A 21,031-nucleotide genomic window follows, 5' to 3' on the forward strand; every position below is an offset into this window, starting at 1 on the left:
GACGGAGGGCATCTGCTTCTGGCCTTACCCGCAGCATCTGCGTGAGCTTGTTCCCTTCCTGCAGAGCAATTTGGCCGTGTTGGTCACACAAAAAGAGTGTGACCAGCCGGGCGAGGGGAGGGGGTTCTCCCCCTCTGCTCTGCTCTGGTGACGCGCCGCCTGGAGCGCTGCATCCTGTTCAGGAGCCCCCAGGACAAAAAGGACATGGATCTGCTGGAGCAAGTCCAGAATAAAAGTTGAAGAGCAGCATCGCAGTATCTGCTTGATACAAATGATCTCCAGTATGATATTTAGTGATGATTTACCTGTAGTGGTCATGCTGTGGTCCTGTAGCTATCGTTTTAAATAATAAAAATGATGGCTCTGCATGATTTTCCTGTATATTGCTCTGTATGTTCCAAGTTGTGACAGACGCTGTGAGTACCTCAGGCTTGTCTTGAATTCTTTGTCTATTTTATTTTTTTTCAGATGTGCTGAAAGGCATTACGACACCGCCAAATTTAACTGCAGAGGTATGTTTTTCCTTCTAGTATGTGTTTTTTCTCTCTAAACTTCGGTGTTTCTGAATGAAGCTGTAAAGGAGGAGCTGATGAATAGTAATGTAGGAGACTTGGGCACAAGGAACGATGTCCGGTTGCTTTCAGTCATTGGGGAATATATTCTTGATGCTTTCAGAAAAATATGTTCCTGACAGTTAACTAGATCAAGGTCTACTAAAGCAATTGGAAGTTCAGTGTTGCAGAACTTACTGAAGAATGGGTTACATAGCGGTTTCTGATAAATTTGCTGTGCAAACTTCCTGTAAAGTTTAGATATGAAGCTGAGAAGTCTGGTTTTTATGCAGAAGCATCACTTGAAATAGGAACGAACAGCGCTTAACCCACTGTCAGTATTCATATAAAACAACTTTTGGAGGATTGGGAACAAACCTTCAGTTGCTTTTATGTTTTAAAAAGAATTAATTCTCACTTGATGCCTCTTTGAGATGAGTTGGTTCTTAGACGCTTTGCAGTGCTGCCAGAACCAGTGCAGAAACTTTTAGGAGTTAATTTAGATGGGACCCTTGGAGAGTGGGCACTGACGTACCTATTTTGTCTCCATGCTTCAGAATGGTTGGGTAGTTAAGGAGTTCTTTTGTGTACATGGTTGTAGGAGATGAATAAATTTCAGTCTTACTGGCTAATAGTACATCATAGCAAGGTCTCAACTTCTTCTTTTTTATTATTATTATCAATATTTTAAACCATCCTTCTAGTTCTAAGGAGTGGAGTGTGTTTAGAACGTGACCAAAGTGTAATTGGCTGCTTTGATAGCTGAATATAGAAGGACTGAAGTTGTCATGTTGAAGTCATCTTCACTTCTCGTTTGCTCTTACGAGGCTGAATAACAATGTCCTCGCTCAATACAGGCAAACCAGAAAAGATTATTTTAAGATCTGCTTGAGCAATACTTTGGTAAGAGGAGAAGAGATGTAAATGGAAAGACCGTATTTTTAATAAATCCAGAACACATGCTTGCTTTAATTTATGCTTTCTGTTACGGGGGTGCTCAGATCCCTGCCCTAGCCCCAGGTGTTGTTTGTGACAGCACCTTTCACAGCTCACCTGCATAAGGCAGCACTCTTGTAGGCAGCTACATGTTGCATTTTTTTCATTTCATCCTATTACCTTAGATAACCAAACTGGTGACTCAGGACTTCCCGTAGCAGAAAACAAGAGTTCTGCTCTTAACAGCACAGAATGGTTTGCGTTGGAAGGGACCATAAAATTCATCTAGTTCTAGTCCCCCTTCCACCAGCCCAGGTTGCTCCAAGCCCCATCCAGCCTGGCCTTGGACACTTCCAGGGACGGGGCTTCCACATCTTCTCTGGCCACCCTGTGCCAGTGCCTCACCACCCTCACAGTAAAAAACTTCTTCCTTAAATCTAGATTACATGAAAGGATATTTTCAAAATCTTCTGAAGTGACTTGATTTCAAAGAGAACTTCTTATTTGTATGCTTAGGGTAAAAGACCATAGTAGTACATCATTCAGCTTGATGCTTGTTCGTCAAATTCCAAACCAGACGTTGAAAGCTCTTCGTCTTCACTGAACGCTAACTTTCTGTCTACGTTGGGTTTGCAGTTGTGGTAGTACTTCAGTACTGCAAATTGGCTTCTGCTTTTCCACAGGCTTTCCTTCTTTTTTTCACTCTGTTATGTGCTATGGGAATTTTTTTTTTTTTCCTCAACCTCTAGGAGCTTGGAGAGAGTAATCGGAACCTTTCTCCAGGCTATGTGCCCCAGTGTTAGGAACCAAAATCCGTGGAGGACCTACACCCTCTCAAGGACCTGCTCAAGGCTGCGCAGCCTAATGTTTCCTAAGGTTGCTTTCTGACCCTTAATCCCCATCACAGGGCACCCATTTCATCTGCTCCTCGTGCCATCTTTGAAGAAAATCCTGCAAGGTTTGCCTTTAATCCCAAATCTCGGAGAGCATCTTCAGCATGCTGTTACTACTTGGGATTTTTCAGGCTATTCTCTCAGGACTACTGTGTCCCTCCTTTTTCTTTTTATGGGAACACTACTGGATGCAGTTAAGGTAGACTAGAAGTTTTGTGGACAAATCTCCAGCATCTCTAACAGCCTCTTAGGGGCCTCTAAATAAATTCTTCCTTTCATTTACGTCTGCTGCAAAAAGTGACGTCTCTGTGCTGCGTTCACATGAAATAAATATTTGGGGCGTCTTTGGATCTTTCATGTGGAAGAGTTGGTTAGCGTGTGTTTTGTATTCATTAACCTTTAGCAAAATTAGTTGCTTTATTGAGCTTTCTGCATTTGGTCTTTGGGAAGATTAAGTGGGTGGTCTGTGCTGCGAGTGAATAAACTGTCCTTGCGGATCCCACCGAAAGGCTTCGGGCTTGTGCTGCGGTAATTTAGCTTCAGCCCTCACTTCTGCTCTTTAAATCCTTGGGGATTCGTCAAAAGGAGCCTCACACGAGTGACAAGAGAGTAGCGCTTACGATAGGAATACAAACACTTGCCAAAAAATGGAACGTATTTGGTTTTAGACCAGAGAAGGAAATGGTGTTTCTAGCTGTGAATTCCAGTTGAACCGGACTTGGACTTGTAAGATCCAATGTCCGTCGATTGCGGATCCGGGTGCGCTTTAGGAAGAGCTGGCCTCCTGACGAGTCTACCACAGCTCTGCGCGATTCCACCAGTCATCGCGGCGTTGTCTGTCATCTTGTCTGAGGTGTTTGGGGGCTTGTCGCTGCTTTATTGCTTGTTTTTTTGCTCCCTAGAGATTTCTTTCATTTCCTGCATGCTTGCTTGAAATTCCATTTCTAGATGGGAGAGAAATATGTGTGTGTATATATATCCATATGAGAAAAAGGACTTTAAAACCCATAAGTACTGCAAGTGACTGAGATTTCTTTCTCAATTGCAGTGTTTTAATACGGAAATGGCTTTGCTTTTTTTTTTTTTCAATCTCCCTTGAGCAAATTCTGAGACTTTTGTTCCCAACATAGAGCCAACTGTGCTCAGAATTTTTCAGCAAAGTTCCTGTTGTCTGGTCAGTGGCTGAGGTCTGGCCCTGTTTTCTCTCGGCAGGTACTCTAATTATTGCTAGAATATTGCGTTTTCACGAGGTTATTCTTTGTGCCGGCACACTCTTAAACTTAGGATTGTAAGATACACAGTCTGTGCCACTCGGTAGCAGCGTTAAACAGTCTCTTTGGGTAGCAGGATGCTTGCTTATGTATTTCTGCAGAAGTGTCTGCAATGCATAGAATACGCAGTACATTGCTGAATAATAATTGGAATTAAGAGTTTACGTATCTGTATGTAAGACAAGGTGTTTCTTTTGTTAATTTTTTGCCTGCCTGTCGCAACATTGACTTGTCTAGTTGAGCTTGCGGTAATTTCCCTTTGAGATTTGTTTTATATGGATTGCTCCTTCTCGTTGCAGTTGCACAGTACCCTTTTGAAGACCATAACCCACCACAGTTAGAGCTTATCAAACCTTTTTGTGAAGATCTTGACCAATGGCTAAGTGAAGATGACAATCACGTTGCAGCAATCCACTGTAAAGCTGGAAAGGGACGAACTGGTGTAATGATATGTGCATATTTGTTGCATCGAGGCAAGTTTTTAAAGGCTCAAGAAGCCCTAGATTTCTATGGGGAAGTGAGGACCAGAGACAAGAAGGTGAGCTCTTTTCTGTTGTTCTACCTGTATCTTTATGCTTTTCTGCCTGAGGGCAATTTGAATAGTCAAGTCCGTTAAGAAATACTTCGGTCGCTCGTGGTATCTGGCTTGATTTAGCTTTTACATTGTTGTATCAGTCTGGTTGTTTTTAATTGCTGCCGCTGCTTAGGAAAGCTTTTTCATTTGTCACAGCACTAAAACAGTCAGGTGTTTCCATCTCCTGGTCAAGAAGGTCCGGACAGCTTATTTTAAATAGCTCTTTTAAATAGCGTTCTGCTATTATGTGTGTTGCATCCAATTGGGTGGCTGACGAGGGAGCTTTCTCGTTCAGCATTTTCAGCTGAAATAAGAGGATTATTCTGGCTTGTTTTGCCTGAATGGACGAGTTGCTTATCTCCTCAGGTTCTCCTAACTTCTGTGGTGGTGTCTGGAGATATGTGGTCACTATGGCGTGTGTTTTTTGGTTTTTTTTCTTTTCTTTTTAGAATCTTGTCAGTGGTACAGACAGACTTAGTGGTGACTGATACGGTTATGCCTCATTAATGGGAACCTAACCTCCAGCCACTGACTCTGTGGCTTTTGATAAGAGCGCATGATAGCAAATAAGAATGAGCTGTGTGATTGTAAACAGTGCAGATTACTCCTGCTGGTAAAGATTATCGAAAGAGATGGATAAAATATAATGAAAACAAGAAAACTGACCAAACACACGGTGAAGCATGTTGTTCCCTTCAGTAAAAGGAGAGTAGTGTTTCTGCACGTTGGTGTGGTGAGGGTAAGGTCACTTGGTGTTGGTCAGTACCGCACTGGGGTGTTTGAGGTGATGGAGAATTTAGCAAGCAGGATAGTGAGAGTCTTGTTTCACTTCGCTCTAAATATTGTCTGTAAACAGCAACTTTGTTTTGGTATTTGTCTCCACTGGAAGAGTTGTTTTTATTTTTTATTTTTTTCCCAAATCAACTTAAGTGTGGTTATCTTTGTGGGCATTGAGCAGCAGGCAGCATGTAGTTCACATAATCCTTCATGGTTATAAACAGGTATTTCAGTGCAGGTTCTGGGAGTATTTTCTTTCCTTTGTGGCCCCTATTTTGGTGTTACATGTCAAGTGCTGCTCTCTGATTTGACACCTTTATGTAACTGACTTCCTAAACTCAAATGAGGCATCCAAAGAGCGTGGCAAAGTGATTCTCAAGAGGGTTTAGTCCATACTGGCAGGAAGGGTCAGTCTAATTGCGAGCGGAAGTATGACTAATTGGTAAAGAGAATAACCTCTAGTACTTCTGTACTGAGCTTGTCCCAAGTGCCCGTTGGGAAAAGCAGCTTCAGAGAGGCCTTTGCAGTATTAAGTAAGAGTTGTTGTAGGTAAGGCTGACAGTTTCTACAGAGCCTCTTAGTGTGCGGTCATGATGGAAAAGGAGTGAGGAATAAGACGTTGCAGAGCTGAGTCTAAAAGTCTGTCTCTGACAAGCTAAGTTGGGGGTTTTTCCCCCTCTGAGGATTGATCGTAGTGCAAAGAGCTTTTTTTTTATTTTTTTTTTAAGGGAATGATGAAGATTAGAAAGTATTGGCTAAATGGATTCTTTATCAGTCCTCAGCACTGTGGTAGGAGAGGGCTGATTTCTGTTCTCTGTTTGAACCAAGAGAGACAAACTGTTTTCCAAGATTGGATAAAGAGCTGTGATTGTCCAGCCTGTTTTCAGAGCTGGGAGAGAAGTAAACCTCCCCCAAAAAATTCTGCTTAAAAAAGCCGCTGCTTCCACTGTTTTAATGGGTTAGCTTATCACCTATTTTTTCCTTAAGATGGACCCTGAAACACCACTGTGGTGACAACGACTGACAGCTTACCCTCCTACAGCTGGAGAAGGTCTTTATTCCTGCTTCTGCCTTGAAGGGTTTTATGCTGAGGGTCAAGATTAGGAGGAAGTGTCGTCCACTCAGTGGATAGGTGTCAGCTGGGAACAACTATTTGCAGAATCACAGAATTGTTGAGGCTGGATTCGAGTGCTTGAGCTGGAGATGAGCCCTTCAGGAGCATTCTCAGACCGTCACACTGTTGTCTTTTTAGGAGCGGCTCCTAACGGTGGTGTAACTGCACGGGAAATGAGAAGCAGTTGCTTTGTGCGAGGAAGTCTCAGAATGACTCTGAGCAGGGGAGAGATCCAGCGTCTGATGCGTCAGAGCTGATGGTCGCGATGCCTGTTCGTTCGATGGACTCGGGTGGCAATCTCTGCTAAGCCTCTTCGGAGGCTGCAGCTTTAGTTTTACTCTTCAGCTTTAGCTTTACTCTTGGAGTAGGGCACAAGACGAAAGTGTTTGTTCTTAATTCTGCCCGTGCTACGTTGAAAGGAGAACCAGGAGCAGCACCTGACAATTTTTGTGATGTCCACGCAGCTCTTCAGTGTCCTGTGACACTCTGGCATAGCGACTGGAGAAGCTTATCTGATGTCCATTTGAAAAATGATGATGGTGATAGGTGGGGAGTGTAAGCTTCTCAAGGAGAAAATACTTAAACTACTTCACAGAATCACAGAATGTTAGGGTTCCGTGGTTTTTATTCTTCTTGAGTAAAAAATGAGGATTCGTTGCCTGTCTTACAGTACGAGCTTGTTACAAAAGTACTCTGCTCTGAAATTAGACCTTTGGAAAATGGAGAGCTTTCCGTTCTCTTTCAGTGATGCTGATTCTTAGGATCTCAGGATAAAAGTCTCCAGGGAGTAAAACATCTCTGGCTGACGTGATGAAACTGCCCTTTTGACTGAGAACTGGTTTTGCTTTGAGATCAACTCTAGCCACAAAGCTCACAGTGTTCTGATCATTCTGGTCCTAGCCCTGGTTGTCCTCCTAAGGTGTGCTGGGGTTTCTCCATGGGGCACATCGTTTACGGCGTGAAGAAGATGCAAGCAGAGAAGGATGCATTTTCCTTACCTGCATGGTTTTCTTCTGATTAGCAGCACTGGCAAATTACTGATGGTTTTCTCCGAGGCTGGAATTTTCTGAGTCATGAAGCTCGGATCCCAGGAAAGCAATCTTTAAAGCTCCTTAAGAAATGAGGTGACGTCTGAACCAAACCTGTGGTCAGTATAGAAAGCTATTTGAAGAAAGTCAGTGTAGAAGTGCTGCAGGGAAAAGTCTTCTGTGTAATCTGGAAACAGCTGAAGCACCAGGGAGACATAATTATTGACCTTTTCTTTAAAAATAATGATAGGAAGTGAGTGTTCTCGTGTGTGCGGAATAGATGCTTAGTAAATCAAAAATAGTCTGGCCGGTCTCAATTTATGGCTGTTGAAAGGTGGAGCCGGTATTAGAACTGACAGTTTATAGAAATACTATGTTCTAGGTTGTGTGAGCAAAATGCTCATGGGCTCCTATATGAAAACCTTTTGTTTGTCTCCAGTTCATTGCAATCGCACGTTTAGTGTTCATATGAAAGTTCACTTACCGGTGCTGTTGCAGGTGTTCAGGATTATTAGAAATCATGTAATGCCGTTTCTAGGAAGTAAAATCACTTTTCAACTTTATCACTTTTGCTTGAAAGTGTTAGCTAGAAGAGCATTAAAACTATTTCCTTCCTTGAAGTTTATGTAAGATCAGTAATAAAACGTTCCTTGCTTATATGTTCTCAAAGGAAGTGTTTAGTGCAGAGCTGGAGTTCGTTTGAAGCCTTTCACCTCATGGTTTGGGCTGCTGGGCCTCTATTAATGAAACGTTCCACTTCGGAGTTCGGTGAAAACGCTTCAGAAGGGTGTTTTGTAATACAGGGTAGCATGAGTCTCGAGTATGGCGATACTGGCAAACAAAACTAGAATCTTTGGATGTAAGCTGCTGTCAAAATGCAATTCCTGTGTCGGTGCTTAAAAATGGTCAAGTTACGGTAATGTCTGACACTCTCCACCCTGCAAAGGAAACCCAGCAGCACGAAGCCATCTTTTACGTGACCCTCAGGGTGTGTGAAGTGTTTGCTTCTAAGATAGGGAAAAAAAATCTGCGTTCTTTGCCTTATTGCTTGAAATGGGTGTTTGGAGATACGTACCAAAGCTGAAAAACCAATGTGATGCTTGTGCTGTGCTGGGGACCGATCGGTAATTAATTGCCTGGTGTTCGGTGACGTGCGCCAACAGCCTCCTTTTAAAGGCTCTGCAGGATGAGTACGAGGGGTACAGACGCGTGCCTGGGGAGAAGGGGAACGCGTGTGGGAGGACGTCTTTGGGAATGGTTTGGACGTGGATTGTGTCTTTGCGAGCCCTTAAGGTGTCTGGGATGCTCCGCAACGAAGAGATCGCTGAGGGTCATCGAGTTGCTGTACTAAAAACCAGCGTGGCTGGGTTGCTGTGTGGTGTAAAAAGGAGTGCACCTGTCTAGGTACAGCCAGCTCGGGTGCTTTATGCTGTGTGCCAGTCTCCAGTGTTGCTGCTGCAGAGGTGTACTCAGCATAGGTCATGATGCTTTAAGATAACTTTTCATTTGTGGTTTATTTGCGTTTACTTCAGAGGGAATCATAGAATGTTAGGGGTTGGAATGCACCTCTGGAGCTCCTCTAGTCCAACCCCAGGAAGAGAATCTCTGTTAGTGACGCTAATTAATGGTCCTGATGGTTTTTTGACGCTTGTTTTCCCTCTGTTTAGGGAGTGACGATTCCCAGTCAGAGACGCTATGTATACTACTATAGCTACCTGTTAAAGAATCACCTGGATTACAGACCAGTGGCACTGCTGTTTCACAAGATGATGTTTGAAACAATTCCAATGTTCAGCAGCGGAACTTGCAGTAAGTACCCAGCACCCCGTTAAACTCCCTCAGAACTCGCAAGGAAACGCATCGGCCTTTGGACTTGGTTTGGATATGTCACGGTTACTCTTCCGCTACATCATGAGCTGCACGTCTTGATAGAGGAGAAAATCATATTTAAGATCTTCAGGTTCCAAAACTCGTTGGGTAGTGTGGTCTGTCCGCTAGCGTCCTCCCAGGTGTAGTCAGTTGAGGTCTGCAAAGGACTCGTGTGGCTGTTTCACTGCAGTTTTAAATCATTCTTTCCATGATGTTTGAAAAAAATGAAGCAAAAATCAGTTCAACTGGGTAAATATCTAACTCTGGAATGAATTTTTCTTTGTATGGAGGCTTATAAAGTATTAGTACACCTGTAAACAACTAATCTGCTTTTGTGATTTGCAGTGTGTGTGTTAGTAAGGAAAAGCAGATTCCGTGAAACTCTGAAGTGTAAATATGAGTTCACTTCTCCTGTGGGCTGTGTTACAGGGCAGTAACTGCCTAGTGATGTTCAGTTTTTGTTAGCAGAAAAAGTCTAATGGTTTTGCCATGAGGTTTACTGTAATGTGTAATTAATTCCAGTGCCTCCCGTGGCTTTGATTAAAATTGCACTGTTAGTGTTGTAAGACAGACTCGCATGAGAAGCAGTCAAGCAACTTGTCAGGCTCGCTGTATTTATGGGAGGAGGAAGGGAGGAGCCTCTGCCCCAAAAGCTCTGCCTCTAGGGTGGAGGTGTGGAGGTTACAGATTTCTGCAATTACCACTTACTGAATGTTTTGGATAAACGGTGCTATACTTAGGAAATCAAGCCGCGAGTACGAATTTTTCGCATGAGTATTAACTTGTTTGTCCCTACCAGGCTGTTTTCCCAGTCGGATGTTGGGATGAACAACTGATTTGCTAAGCACCTGAGAAGGCAGAGTAGCTATCAACTTCAGCATCTTTGTGTGCTGCAATATTTTTCATTTCGGTGGATTTTTCCTAGTGTTCAGATTAGGAAACCAGAGGTCTGTGTTATTTCTTGAGTTATAGACCGCGATGGTAGTAATTTTACCTGAAATCTGACCTTTAAATGTTACCTCCCTTCTGTTTTGAAGTCGCTGACCCAACAGTCACACCTCGCAGGCAAAACCCTCGCAGGATTTCATGGCTCTGAGGACTTGAGGGAGATAAGTAGCAATTTTTATAGCTAGGCCATTCAGCAAGATCGCGTGGGGATGCTCAGTAAGGACTTAGAGAGCTCTGCAGGGAATGGTTTTGGGGCGGCCACGCGCTTGACATCGGGCTGTGAGTCAGCGTGTAGTGTCTAGAGAGCGGTCTTCACCTGGTTGTAACAGAGAAGTCGGGAGGAAACGTAGAAAGGCTTCTTCACATAAGTTTCGTTTAATATTTCTGACTTTTGTGCTGGTGTCTGGCGATTTCCAAAGAAAATCTACTTAGGTGGCACCAAAAAAAAAAAAAAAATCCTAATTCCAGCTGTTAACCGTGCAGATTGAGCTGGGAAAGTTACGTTGTGGCTGGCATGGTTTTGGTGATGGTGGTTGACAGGACAGGCTTTGGGTCTGTGTCTGTATAGTCTGTCGATGCTGGTTGTGTATGAATGTTAAATTTTGTCCTTGTTTTGGTTTGTGTAAAGGTTCTCTTTGGGTGAGGGTAGCAATCAGTTTGTGCTGGCCTGACGGCCCACTCTGGAATTTGAAGAGATGAGACTAAAACACCTCGGTAACGTCCGTATACTAGAGATGAGAGGCAATACACACGGAAAAGTCAAGAAGTTGTCATGACGTGTAGCATTTCTTACTGTATTAAAAAGAAAGGACAACTTGCTAGGAGCCTCTGTAGGGTATTATTACAGAAGGCAAATCTTTGAGGTTGTTTCCAGTAACATCTGTGGTGCTTAACTTCTGATAAAAACTTAGCAAATATCGTTTCTCGTGACTGTGGTTTTGATACTAATATTGTGCTTTTTTGACACATAAAGGCATTTTTTATTATATTTTTTTTTTTACGAAGTCATGCTCTGTTTTACCACGCAGATCCTCAGTTTGTGGTGTACCAGCTAAAGGTAAAGATATTCACCTCCCCTTCAGGACCCTCAAGACGTGAAGACAAGTATATGTACTTTGAATTCCCTCAACCTTTGCCGGTATGCGGTGATATCAAAGTGGAATTTTTCCACAAACAGAACAAGATGTTGAAAAAGGTTGGTTTCCTTGCTTTTTCGTTTTGTTTTTGTTTTTGGAAAAATGTTGTCGAGCTGATCCTGATGCAAGGCTGGGATGATGGTTATTCTTCGGTGGTGTTAAATCCTAGGGTTTACTTCTTTGATGTCTAGTTTTCCCAAGGAGGGAGCCTACCATGAAACAAAAGCTGGAAATTTTGAAAGCTGGTGAGATGAAGTACAAAGGTTGGATAAAAATTATACTGGATGTGTATTGCAGTCGTTTTGGGTAGCAGTGAGTAATCTAATTGAGGAAGAAACATTCTCCTTCTAAAAATAGATTTGCATGCTGAGCAAGTTAACTCCAGCTGTTTTCTTCACTAAATTTTCCTAAGGTTTGAGCAGGCACAGAAGATCCTGTCTGTGTGCCGTTGGCTGATTTCTATCCATCTGTCAAGTTTCGTTGAATTTCCAAAATAATTGAGTTCCTATGTGTTTGGTAGAAGTATCTCTGCAATCTCTTCAGCCGTCCCTCAGTTCGCAGTTGCGGTGCCTTGCCATTACACGTTTAGAGAATTTACGGAGAATTTTATCAGTGTGTCAGTTGTCAAAGTAAGTTCTAGATAAATTTTTTTCTGTGGCAGTAAGCGAGTTCTTAAAGATGAATGCCTCGTCACTGGATTTATTAGCTCTGGTGCTTATGAAGCTAGTTTGCGTCTACTGAAGTGAAAGGTGAGGATGTGATCACATTGATTAAAGGCTACCCTCGTATTGAGTAAAAATTCTTTGCGAAGAGTTGTTCGCTACTTAATGGATGTTACAAACCTGAAGAGTTGAGTGAACATACATCGAGTGAGCCCTGTGTACTGGCAAAGCATAAAAATAAGAAAATACTAGAGTGGATTGGGAGAGAGACCTAAGTGATGTCTTCTGTAACTGCATACGCAGGTGGTACCTAATAGCTGTGTGTGTAAATACATGTGCAGGCTGTTTTGTGGGGTTCTTCAGTGGCCAGGAAATGTTAACTAGGTTAGCGGTGTCGTTTCACTAGCTGGAACGTTGTGTTGTGCTTGCTACACGTTGATGTCAGCGGAAGTTGTTTGATTTTTATTTTTTTTTAAACAGTTTCTTAATGGGAATATTTTCCTCTGCCTATTGAATGCAAGGTGTTAGTTGGTGAGTGCGGTTATATGCAACAGGGAGAACAGTGAAACAAAACATTTTGAAAGTAAAAATTCTGCCTTAAGACGGCATGAAAATTCTGGGTGTTGAGAGAACCGCGACGCGCAGGAGCTGGTTTTAAGAAGGGACTTTCAGAGGAGCGGGTAGGTAAACGCTGTGGGCTAGACATCAGGGATGCAGGGAGGAGATGAAACAAAACCCAAACTTCTGAGACGAGGTCTTCTTTCTTCTGGTCTCTGTCCTGTCTTAACTGTGCCTTTGTCATTTGTTTGGTAACACGTGGATTGCAAACGGGCTTTGTAGGAAGCGGCGTGTGTCTAATTGCCCTTGACTTTGTGTGAGAGTGGAGACCAAAAGGTTGTAGGTGTATGCTCTTGGACAATCTGGTGAGACCACCCCTGTTAACTCTTCTGGCAGTGCAGGGAAGAACTGAGAGCATCTGGGACTGGCTCAGCGGATCCTCTCAGATGTAAGTCTATTTTATGAAGCCACTGCTGAGGTCTTCATTATGGAAATATTCCATCTCTGACATGTGCTTTGGCACTAGAGGAGATCCATCCCCACGGTCCGTTTGACAGCTTGCTACGTAAAGTTACTAAGATAGGAATAGGGTGAATATTTGTGGCAGAAAACTTGCCTTGGCACGAAGTTGAACACATTTCTCTGTCAAGTGTTTCACATCTGTGCCTGTTCCTTTTCTAGATAAACTGACCCTACACAGTTTTTTGCTCAAAAGCCTAGAATTGAGGGCCTTTCACTGTGGAGACTCATCACATTTTGGGGAAAATCAGCTATCTGCAGTGATCACCTAATCAATGAGGAATGAGATAACTGGGAGTAACAGGTTGTTACCTTTCTGAGATCCTGGTTTATTCATGTGTGTTTGTGAAAGCTGGAATTACAGGTCTGCCCATTGCTGGGTCGGACTCTCCCGAGGTTTTCTGTGAGCACATTTTTAGGTAGCTGCTAACCAAGTTTTCTTGCACACACTAAAAGGCATCCTGTATCTAGCAGTCTGCATTTTAACTTTTGATAAAAAAACTAATTAAAAAATAGTAACACTGAAACTGTAATTCTTGATCCATTCTGGGCCTCAGACTGGAGAATGGCTGTGTCTCATCCGTGGAGATAAAGGAGACTTCTGTGTCCTCTTGCTCTGTCTGGTTTGGTGTTTGACACCACTGATCTCAGCTGACATCTCCAGATTGCTCTCCTGTACTTACTTTCAGATTTCTTCATCTTCTGAAGAGCAGTAGCATTATCTGCAGAGCTCTCTAGTGTGAACAGTCCTTTTCTACTTCCGTCAAGCTGCTCTTGAAACCAGAGAAACGTGAAACCAGAGAAGCTTAAATGGCCGACCAAGTGACTTGTAGTGATTTGACCCTGGCTGGAGGCCAGGTGCCCCCCACAGCCACTCTGTCACTATCCCTCATAGGGGAGAGGAAATAAAAGGAAAGGTTCATGGCTCAGGATAAGGATGGGGAGATCACTCAGCAATTACCATCCCAGGCAAAACAGACTCAACTCGGTAAATTAATTTATTACCAATCACATTAGAGAAGGGCAATGAGAAATGAAATAAAGTCTTAAAAAACCCAACCAAACAAAACTAAAAACACCTTGGTTCCACCTATCCCTTCTTCCCGACTTGCAGTTCCTGGCCTGCAATTCCCCAGTCACTTTTTTGCCCTGCTTCTTAAATGGCTAGTGAGAGCTGACCTCAGCCAAAGGATTATTTGGGCTAGAGAGATGTTGCTAAGAGGGTGGCTGCTTTGATAAAGTTACCCTGTTTCAGCTGTGCCACCTGGCATCAGTCCACAAGCTTTGGTCTTTTCTTGTCTAATGAAGTTCTTTAGTTTATTCTTGGACCATTTCTTCAGTATTTTGTAGCTACTTCTTCAAAAACGAAATAAATGCTCATGTTGAGAACAAAATGGCTTCAGCCTCAAATAAGTTATATACGAATTTCTCATGGATACAAGTTAATTTGTAGGGTTTTTTAGAGCATGTTTTTTCTGTTCCTGTGACTTGTAGATCGGCCTTTCCATCTCAGACTGCTGCTTTAGTCTCTCTAGGTTTACTTCCGTGTATCTACGTGAAGCCTTTTTCTTCCAGTTATTGATGTTGACGTGATAATCTTCAAGTATTTCAGAGTATCCCTGTACTACTTGGTTTAATGAGAGTCTATTTAAAAATAATACAGAGCATCTCATAATCTTCCTGCCTTGCAGAGCCTGGGGATAAAGGAGACCTTTTTCAGGAGTCTTCCCAGTATAGATGAGCGGGAAACGGTGTGGGTGGGTTGTTTGTTTGTTTGTTGGGGTTCGTTTAGCTCATTTGTTATGAGTCACTGCTGTTTTATACCCAGACTCTAGTGTAGGCAGGGCTGACAGCATGGCTTGAGCTGTTGGCTGTGCCATTTCATCGCTTGAGTCTATATGGATGAAAAGTTCTGCCACACGCTACAAGAGGGTTTGAGGTGGTTGCAAACACTGAAGAATGACAATACCAGAAGACTTTAGCTGTTGATCTGAGAAATGATGTAAGAACTTCCATCAGTCGCGATAATGGGAAGGCTGTGAGGCCAGCATGGAACAGGTTGAAAGAGGATTTCCATCTTCTGACTGCTAGACAGCCTCTCCAAACCCCGTAGTTGGTGCTGCAAAGTAAGTGCCTGTAGATCTCTCTGCAAAATTAAACCTGGGGAGGATGTGGAGACTCCTAGCTGATGGCATAAATGCACTTGGATTTGGATCTCAGGCTGCAGTTCAAGGCAGCTATTGGCTCTAGTGAGGTGTGTTTTTCCGTCAGTCTGGGAACTGAAAAACTGCACGAGGTAGGGATAAGTATTGTATGTCCAAATAGCGTGATTAAATCAGCTTCTATCTCAAGTGTCCAATGCTGCACTGTAGATTTTATGGTATAGATGATGTGATTTGTTTTTTGTTTTAAGGCAGTTGTGTGTGATGTAACTGGAAACGAAGGAAAACACAGTAAAAAAACCCCAAAGCCTCTAGCTCATCCTTGTTTTCAGGAGCCTTTTCATCAAATTGTGTTCCTGTGAGCACTTGATCTGGTATTCTGGTTTGCTGTTCAAAGCCCAAGTTCCGTTCATGTCTTGATATTTAACGTTCCTATCTTTGGCCCATACTACATCAACTTTCTTCATTGTCTCCCATGAAGTATCTTGGAGCATTCAGCTGAAGCTGCCCGAATCCTCACTTCGAATAACAAGTTTGGGTTTTCAGTGAAAGGAGTAAGTTATCAGCATTAAGAGCTAATTCTCAAAAACAGTGGAGTCTTCCCTCAATTTGAGTGGCCATGCCAGGTTCCAGTACCCATGAACTTAGTTTATTAAGCTAATTAAATTAGTGTATTGGGAAAGGAAGGAAAATAACTTGATGCTTTAAAAAGCTGGAGAGAGATGAAAGGATAAATGACCAGCTCAGCCAAGTTGCGTTGTTTAGTTTGAGTCCCTGAAGACCTCTGCAAATTTATCTCAAGGAAAAGGGATTAAGATGTCTAGAGAGGAGTTTGTCATGTATCTTCTGCAGACTCAGTCAGTAAAACTGAGGCCCTGCAGCTGCTTGTTCAGGCAGGCCTGTAAGTGCTGAGTAAATCCTTGCTGGTTCTGCTCCACCTGATGGAGTTTACGGTGAGGCATGGCAAGACCTTGCCTTCTGCTTGCGCTGGCCTTGGTTTACATCCAGTGGCCCCGTTGGCTTTGGCACTGCGTTCCTCAGAGCTGCTTCAGCACTGTTGATAGAAGCCGTTTCCCATCCCTCTGCTGCAGCGCCTTCATTGGCTTTGTCTTCTCTTGTGCTGACTTTACTGGAGGTGTCACGGGTGCCACTGCAGACCTGTGCATTGCTGCTTCTGCTTCGTATCCTGAAGAAGGATGAAACATAAAAGTGTCATCACCCCAGCTGCAAGAGGTGGGATCTCCAGTAGTGGAAACACACTTTGTTCTCCAAATCCTCACTGGAAGGATGACCTCTTGGCCAGCTGTGACACTGCAGATGGGTTATGTCCACCTGCTGACAGAGCTGTAGGTGCTGGAGACACCAGCTCAGGCTTGACATTTTCGGATACTTCTTGCAGGTGGTATCTGGATTCCAAATCTCTCCTGTTCTGTAGCTGGAAAGCTGATGGATTGTTTCTGTTTTGACCTCAGCTGGTCTTCTGAGCAGTTGAGGTCAAGTGGATACTTGAGCAGGAGTAGCCGTCTCATCTCCTTGGAGGACTACGTGTCTCTCAAAGGACACGTAGAAGGAACCTAGGCCAGATTAGCCCCTAGATGTCTTCCCGAGGATTTTGCCTCCTGCCACTGGTGGTGAGGCATGGGCAGACGGGAGCATTACAAGAATAAACCCTCTTGCCCAGGAGGTGAATCCTCTACTTCCACATCCTGGGGCGGGCATTTTTAAGGCTGTTTCTGAGGTAGTGGTAGTGAAGAAGAGGGTGTTAAGTTGCATGAGCAGTTTGTGCCCGGCAAGAACCTGCCTGCCTTGCATGGATGAGCTTTAACAAGGCTTCTACATAGATGTGATGGCTTGAAGGGACTTGGTGGCAGCGTTAGTCCCAAGACAGCTCTAATTAAAGCATGTTAATTTGGTAGCTTGACTTGAATCCGGTACCTTTGGGTACTGGAGAGAGATATATTGAAGCAGAGAACTTCTTAACTACTAGAAGTGTTTCTGACTGAATTATTTGTCTTTGCTGTTGTACTTCCTTAGATGTTGGGGCTTTCTTAGGTGCTCGCAGAAATGCAGACAAGCTGGAAGTGTTTTTACACACTTCACCCCTTTCATAGAGAAGGCAGGGAGAAGTCTTTTTATTCATATGCTTCTGAGTTCCCAGAACTCTGTTCTGTGTACTTACATGTTTTGTATTAATCTGTGAGGAAGTAATATGTAAGTTAAGCAGTGGTCCAGCTCTTCCCTGCTCGTTGACACAGGAAGACAGTGTGATGTTTTGCTGGTGCCAGATTGCCTGCGGTGGGAAGGCATGCTCCTATAAAATGCCTGAAGGGCCTGCAGGAGAGCTGGGGAGGGACTGCTTCCAAAGGTATGTAGCCACAGGACAAAGGGCAGCGGTTTTAAACTAGAGCAGGGTAGGTTTAGATTAGATGTAATGAAGAAGCTCGTTACTATGAAGGTGGTGGCACAGCAGGGGTGAATAGCTAGGAAGACTGGGCAGAACCGAAATTTTCCAGTAAGAAATTGCAGTTAGATCTCTCTGCTAAACCAGAATATGTAAATTAGCTCAGGAATCAGTTTGTGTTCTGGTCCTGTATAGTATCAAGGGGCGTTAGGTCCTGGTATGTGTGAGCCTTGTCGCCCTTGCAGCTTCAAGAGAAAAAATGTGGAAATACTGATTATTGTGAGAAGACTGGCCGTTCGCCTTTTTGATCTTTTGCCTGAACACTCAAATCAGAATAAAATAGAAGGTTCCATGTGTAAAGGGGACCTAAACATGTAGCTCTGTCTCAGACAGAGGTGTTAGTCAGGACCAACCTGTGCTAACGGTAGTTGATCTTGGAAGCATCAGCGCTTGACTGAAATGGAGCAATAGAACAAAGAACATTTGGTACATCCGACGGAGATATTTAGGTGAGAGCTTAAAGGTGAAGTTTCTTGGGCGTATCACTTGGAGAGATTGTCCAGCCAAGAGCAAAACATTGCTGCTTGTTCAGTAGCACACAAGGAGGCAGAAACTCGCGCTGATTCTGGTAGTGATAATAAGGGGGTAGTGTACTGGCTGATACCGGCTGGTTCTCCAGGGACGTTTTACAATCACCGATACATTTATATTTTGCTTCTTCGTACAGGTGCAGTGTTATAGTGGCAATCTAACTTGTACCCACCCAGCTGCTGATGGTCATGTGTCAAATTCTGCTTAAGTTGAATGTTCTTAAACTGTCAGTGCCTTATCTTCTCATTAAAAAAACTTCCTGAGGAGTAAAAGAACAGCAGATATTTTCAGAGTCTGACTTTCTCTTCGTACCGTTCAGCAAATACCTGACTGGTAGAAACCGTCTTGGCAAAGCGGTCATGAATCCACTGTGATAGGTGTCCTGTATTTTGTAGGGTGGTTTTGCCCACTTACAGCTGTTTCTGCATAAAGAAGAGGGGTCTGTTAGGCAGGAAGCTATGGGGGAAGATGCCCTCTGTTGATACATATTACTCACATATGCTGCTTCGCACGAGTTGTCTGTTGGGTTTGCCCGCTGCTTGGCAAGGTATGAGCAAAAAAGCTCTTTATGCCTTGTGGTGACAGGTTAACACTTGTTTAATTTATTATAATCTGCTTTTTTTATTTTTTTTTTGGTGTAGGTATGGTAGTGTTAAAACCAACTTCCAACCAGGAGGGACTTCTGAAAGCTTAATTAATTAAAACTGAGTTTAATTATTGCAGAGTTTTGCGTACTGTCTGGGAGAATTGGTGAAAATGTCTTTGCATGTAATGTAACCAGTGAAGTACAGCTGTCCAAACAAGTTTTGTCTGATATTGCCAATTTGGTTTTGACCAGATGATGATATTAGTCTAATTAACGTGCCACTCGTGATGAATACTAAAGCAAGCTTGTTCTTTGTGTTCTTCCTCCCCCAGGACAAAATGTTTCACTTTTGGGTAAATACATTCTTCATAGGACTGGATGAAAATTCAGACAAAGTAGAAAATGGAAGTCTAGTTGCAGATCAGGAACTTGATGGTATTTTCAGTACAGAGCGCTCAGATAACGATAAGGAATATTTAATCCTTACGTTAACAAAAAACGATCTAGACAAAGCAAATAAAGACAAAGCCAACAGATATTTCTCTCCAAACTTCAAGGTCAGTATAATATTATGTGTAAACAAAGCTGAAAAAGCTGCATGACGTGATCTCATTTGTCTGTCTTGCCTTATGGAGGAACTGCTGTCTGTGTTGAAATTGAATCCCTGTACTGGTGTTGCCACCACTTAGCCACAGCTTCCAGCTTTCTCAGTTTATCTGCTTTTTGGGAAGCCGACAGATGTTGAGAGACTGGGAGTAAAGGCTTTGGGGCCTTTCAGCTGTTTGTCAGAGCCATGAGAATAGAAGGAGACCCAGAAACCCAGGTAGCATCTTCCCAGAGGGGTGCAGCTGCCCTGCTGTAAGCTCTGAGCTTTGCACGGTAACTCCTGAGTTGATGTGCAGAGGAGCCCGCCGTACCTTAACCCATGAGCTTATTTTTGAGGAATACAAGCCCTTGCCAGCACCGTTTTTAAAAACAAGAAAGGCGTTTTCTAAGAATTTGGGCATTTTCTAACTCGTTCACAAAGCATCGTTTAGACCCTGCAGTGCTTGTTCGAAGGTGACGGTCACAGCTGCTTGGGTCAAACCTTTAATACTTGCGCATCACCCGTTAACGGAGCGTTTTCTCGCCAGTTAAAGGGGTGTTTGGTTCGTCCCTGTGCGCTCTTATTGCAACCTCTTTTTGTGCTCTCTCACTGCGATGTCTTTTTGGGCTCGCAGAGGTCTACAAGGTAGGGTGGTCAAAAAAGCTTCGTGTGTGGCAGCAGGACACACCACTGCACCGACCGCTGGTGCTCTGCAGATACGCAGAACTCCTTCAGCTGGGCTTGGTTTTGCCACGGCTGGCGGCGAGAGGCTGGCTGACCTCAGAAGAAGAGCTCTTTCTGTATTTCTTTCTTCCCAGAGTAGAGGGAGGAGCACTTGTGTGGCGCAGGGTAGCGAAAGGAGCCGTGCTGTTAAAAATTGCATTGTTACCTGTGCTTGGTTGACGTCCACATTCCCTTTTTAAATGTTGTTTTTTCCTTTCCCAGGTGAAGCTATTTTTCACAAAAACAGTAGAAGAACCATCAAACCCCGAGGCTAGCAGTTCAACTTCTGTAACACCAGATGTTAGTGACAATGAACCTGATCATTATAGATACTCTGACACCACTGACTCTGATCCAGAGAATGAACCTTTTGATGAAGATCAGCATACGCAGATTACAAAAGTCTGAATATTTTTTTTATCGGAGATAAAAAAGAAAAACAAAAGAAAAACCACATACAAAAAAAACCCCAACCAACCACGAAGAGTAACAAACTTGAATAAACTGAGAAAAAGGACCTTTTTCAATGGCAAAAGGACACAGTGTCAGATTACCAGTTATAGGAACAATTCTTTCCTGACCAATCTTGTTTTGCCCTATAAATCTACAGGGTTTGACACTTGTCCAGTTGGAGGAAATAAAAAAAAAAAAAAGGTTACGTAGGTCTGATATGTATATACCTTTTTGTGTCAAAAGGACATTAAAACTTCAATTAGGAACTATAAACATGGCACTTTCCCATTTTATTCCAGTTTTATAAAAGTGGAGACAGACCTAATGTGTATACGTAGGAATTTTTCCTTTTGTGTTCTGTCACCAAACGAAGTTTCGAAAATATACAGGTTCACATCCTGCCCCTTTTTTTGCACTTGTGTGGCAACAGAAAAGTCTGCAGTTGGCTAAGAGATGTTTCTGGAAGGTTTACTACGTTTTTAATGCATGTATTTTGGATGGGGGATGGGAAGTAATGCTCAGAAAGGAATCTAGTCCGCTGGAACTTGGCCTGGGTACCATATCCAGCTATTTTTACATGCACCTTTCTTTGGCATGCTACCGTAATTCATCCTGGACAATTGAAGAGTCGCCGCTGTCACTGCTTGTTGTTTGTGCATTTTATTTTTTTTAAGTGTAATGGTGCTAGAAAAG

At 43.2% G+C, this 21,031-nt stretch overlaps 1 protein-coding gene across 1 annotated transcript in view; it reads left to right on the forward strand.

Moving 5' to 3' along the window:
* The window catches only part of PTEN (phosphatase and tensin homolog), a 27,284-nt gene extending 6,962 nt beyond the window's left edge, over positions 1-20,322 (forward strand). The window contains exons 3-8 of the mRNA XM_009874660.1: positions 469-512; positions 3,951-4,189; positions 8,812-8,953; positions 10,990-11,156; positions 18,909-19,133; positions 20,108-20,322. Of these exons, the coding sequence (XP_009872962.1) occupies positions 469-512; positions 3,951-4,189; positions 8,812-8,953; positions 10,990-11,156; positions 18,909-19,133; positions 20,108-20,293 (1,003 nt within the window). The 3' untranslated portion in view covers positions 20,294-20,322. The remainder of the gene's footprint in view (positions 1-468; positions 513-3,950; positions 4,190-8,811; positions 8,954-10,989; positions 11,157-18,908; positions 19,134-20,107) is intronic.
* Positions 20,323-21,031: the final 709 nt, after the last annotated feature.

The sequence above is a fragment of the Apaloderma vittatum genome, unplaced genomic scaffold (genome assembly GCF_000703405.1).
Source record: "Apaloderma vittatum isolate BGI_N311 unplaced genomic scaffold, ASM70340v1 scaffold5968, whole genome shotgun sequence".
NCBI classification, from domain to species: domain Eukaryota; kingdom Metazoa; phylum Chordata; class Aves; order Trogoniformes; family Trogonidae; genus Apaloderma; species Apaloderma vittatum.